Raw genomic sequence first — 3,130 nt, forward strand, 5'->3', positions numbered from 1 at the left:
CACCATAATGGTCTAGTGCCTTGGCAAGTGATGTGTTGCAAAAATGAGAACCTCTATCACTTATCAACACTCTTGGTGTTCCAAAGCGGGTGAATATATTTTTCTTTAGAAACTTGATTACCGTCTTGCTATAAGCTTTAGGTGATGCTACGGCTTCCACCCACTTTGAGACATAATCAACAGCCACCAAGATATATTCATTGGAATATGATGAAGGAAAAGGGCCCACAAAATCAATACCCCAACAGTCAAAGACTTCCACTTCAAGGATACTTTGTAATGGCATTTCATTCCTCTTTGACATGGATCCGGTTCTTTGACATTCATCACAGTGCTTGTATTGTGTATTGGCATCTTTGAAGAGTGTTGGCCAATAGAAACCGGATTGGAGTACTTTTGCAGCTGTTCTCTCCCCATTGAAGTGACCTCCATAGGGTGAATTATGGCATTGTCATAGGATCTTCTTTGCTTCTTCATCATCAACACACCTATGCAAGAGATTATCTGCTCCAATCTTGAATAGGTATGGTTCATCCCATACATAATGGTTGCCTTCATGAAGGAACATCTTGCGTTGTTGCCAAGTAAGGTCTTCGGGAATGAATTTAGTTGCTTTGTAGTTTGCCATATCGGCAAACCATGGTCTTCCATTGATTGCAAACAACTTCTCATCGGGAAATTCCTTACGAACTTCCGGTTCATTCTTTGTCACTTCTTTGTTCATTAGCCTTGATAGGTGATCAGCCACAAGATTTTATGTACCTTTCTTGTCCTTTATCTCTAAGTCAAACTCTTGTAATAACAACATCCACCGGATGAGCCTTGGTTTTGAATCAGACTTGGTAAGGAGGTACTTGATGGCTGCATGGTCAGTATAAACAATAATCTTGGAACCTACAAGGTATGAACAAAATTTTTCCAAGGCATACACTATTGCAAGTAGCTCTTTTTCAGTGGTAGCATAATTGATTTGAGCTTCATTTAAAACTTTACTCGATAGTGTATAGCATGGAAAATTTTGTTCTTGCATTGACCTAATTCCGTACCAACAGCATAATCACTCGCATCACACATTAATTCAAAATTTAAATCCCAATTGGGAGCTGTGATTATTGGTGCGGAGGTCAACCGCTCCTTCAATGTTTCAAATGCAATTAGACTAAAATTATCAAAAACAAAAGACTTATCTTTGTTGAGCAAGTTGCTCAATGGCTTTGCTATCTTTGAAAAGTCTTTGATGAATCTCCGGTAGAAACCGGCATGGCCAAGAAAGCTACGAACACCTTTGACATTGACTGGTGGTGGGAGCTTTCCTATCACATCAATCTTTGTCTTGTCAACTTCTATGCCTCTTGATGATATCTTGTGACCAAGTATTATGCCTTCAGTCACCATGAAATGGCATTTTTCCCAATTAAGCACAAGATTGGTCTCTTTGCACCGCTTCAGTACGACGTCCAAGTTATTCAAACACACATCATAGGATGATCCAAACACAGAGAAATCATCCATGAATACCTCAATTCTTTTCTCAATCAAATCAGAGAATATAGCTTGCATACATCTTTGAAATGTTGCAGGCGCATTGCATAGACCGAACGACATCCTTCTATATGCAAAGATTCCAAAAGGACAAGTGAATGCTGTCTTGTCATGATCCTCCAGGTTGACTGTGATTTGATTGTAACCCGAGTAGCCATCAAGGAAACAATAATATGCTTGTCCGGATAAAAGTTCAAGCATTTGCTCCATAAAAGGTAATGGAAAGTGGTCCTTGCTTGTGGCTTTTTTAAGTCTCCGATAGTCAATGCACATCCGCCACCCTGTGACGGTTCTTGTTGGTATGAGCTCATTCTTTTCATTTTTCACCACTGTCATACCACCTTTCTTTGGGACTACTTGTACCGGGCTTACCCAAGAGCTATCCGAGATAGGATAGATCATGCCGGCCTCAAGTAACTTAACCACTTCCTTGCGGACTACCTCTTTCATTGTAGGATTTAACCGGCATTGAGGTTGAGCCACCGGTTTGAAGTTGTCCTCCATATTGATCTTTTGCATGCAATATGAGGGGCTAATACCTTTAAGGTCGGACAACTTCCATCCTATTGCCTCTTTGTTGCGCTTGAGCACTTCAATCAATCTCTTTTCTTCATTCTTTGACAAAGAGCTACTAATGATCACTGGTTTTGTGCCATCATCTTTAAGGAACGCATATTTAAGATGTGATGGCAAGACTTTCATCTCAATCTTTGGTTCTTCCACCTTGTCTTTGTCTTTCAATTCCTTCATCTTTGCTTTCTTTGGGGGAATCTCCTTCAAAATCTCAAGCTCTTTCAGGCATTCTTCAATCTCCTTTTCTTCTTCCTCATTAAGAACATTAAGTGCATCAGTGAACACTCTTTCAAGAGTTGTAGGTTTATGCAATTGCTTCCTTGTATCCATGATCACCTCATCCATTGCATCAACCTTGAAACAAGCTCCTTTATCTTTGGAATGTTTCATTGCATCATGGAGATTGAAGTTGATTTCTTCATTGTCAAGCCGCACCTTCATCAAACCATCGTCATAATTAATCATCATTCTTGCGGCTAACATGAACGCTCGTCCAAGAATTAAGGGCACATCATCGTCTTCTTCAATATCTATTACCACAAAGTCCACAGGAAACACAAATTTGTCGACTTTAACCAAAGCATCTTCAACTATTCCCATTGGTCGGGTTATGGATTTATCGGCTAATTATAGAGTCATCTTGGTTAACTTAAGGTCTAAGCCACCAACACGCTAACAACCGAATAAGGTATAAGATTGATACTTGAACCAAGATCAATTAAAGCTTTACCGACATTGACGATACCAATTGCCACTGGTAGTGTAACTCTTCCGGGATCTTTTTCCTTCCTTGGTAATCGTCTTAGGATGATTGCACTACAATTAGCGTCAAGTTGAATTGTTTCTTCATCATTGTATCGACGCTTCTTAGACAAGATCTCCTTCATGAACTTGGCATATGTTGGCATTTGATCAAGAGCTTCGGCAAATGGTATGTTGATTTCCAACTTCTTGAAAATGTCTAGAAATCTCTTGAAATGCTTTTCCAAGTCCTTCTTTGATTGAACTTTTGGAT

General features: G+C 39.6%; 1 protein-coding gene across 1 annotated transcript; it reads right to left on the reverse strand.

The window, feature by feature from the left end:
- Positions 1-451: 451 nt before the first annotated feature.
- LOC146936211 (uncharacterized) lies at positions 452-2,715 on the reverse strand. The gene is made up of 4 exons (XM_085749163.1): positions 2,006-2,715; positions 1,257-1,921; positions 813-894; positions 452-728 (listed from the first exon to the last, which is right to left on the reverse strand). The coding sequence occupies exons 1-4, from the start codon at positions 2,713-2,715 to the stop codon at positions 452-454; spliced, it is 1,734 nt and encodes a 577-aa protein (XP_085605289.1).
- Positions 2,716-3,130: the final 415 nt, after the last annotated feature.

This window comes from Medicago sativa, chromosome 3 (assembly GCF_051527215.1).
Source record: "Medicago sativa cultivar Bolivia chromosome 3, Bolivia_mono, whole genome shotgun sequence".
Lineage (NCBI taxonomy): Eukaryota > Viridiplantae > Streptophyta > Magnoliopsida > Fabales > Fabaceae > Medicago > Medicago sativa.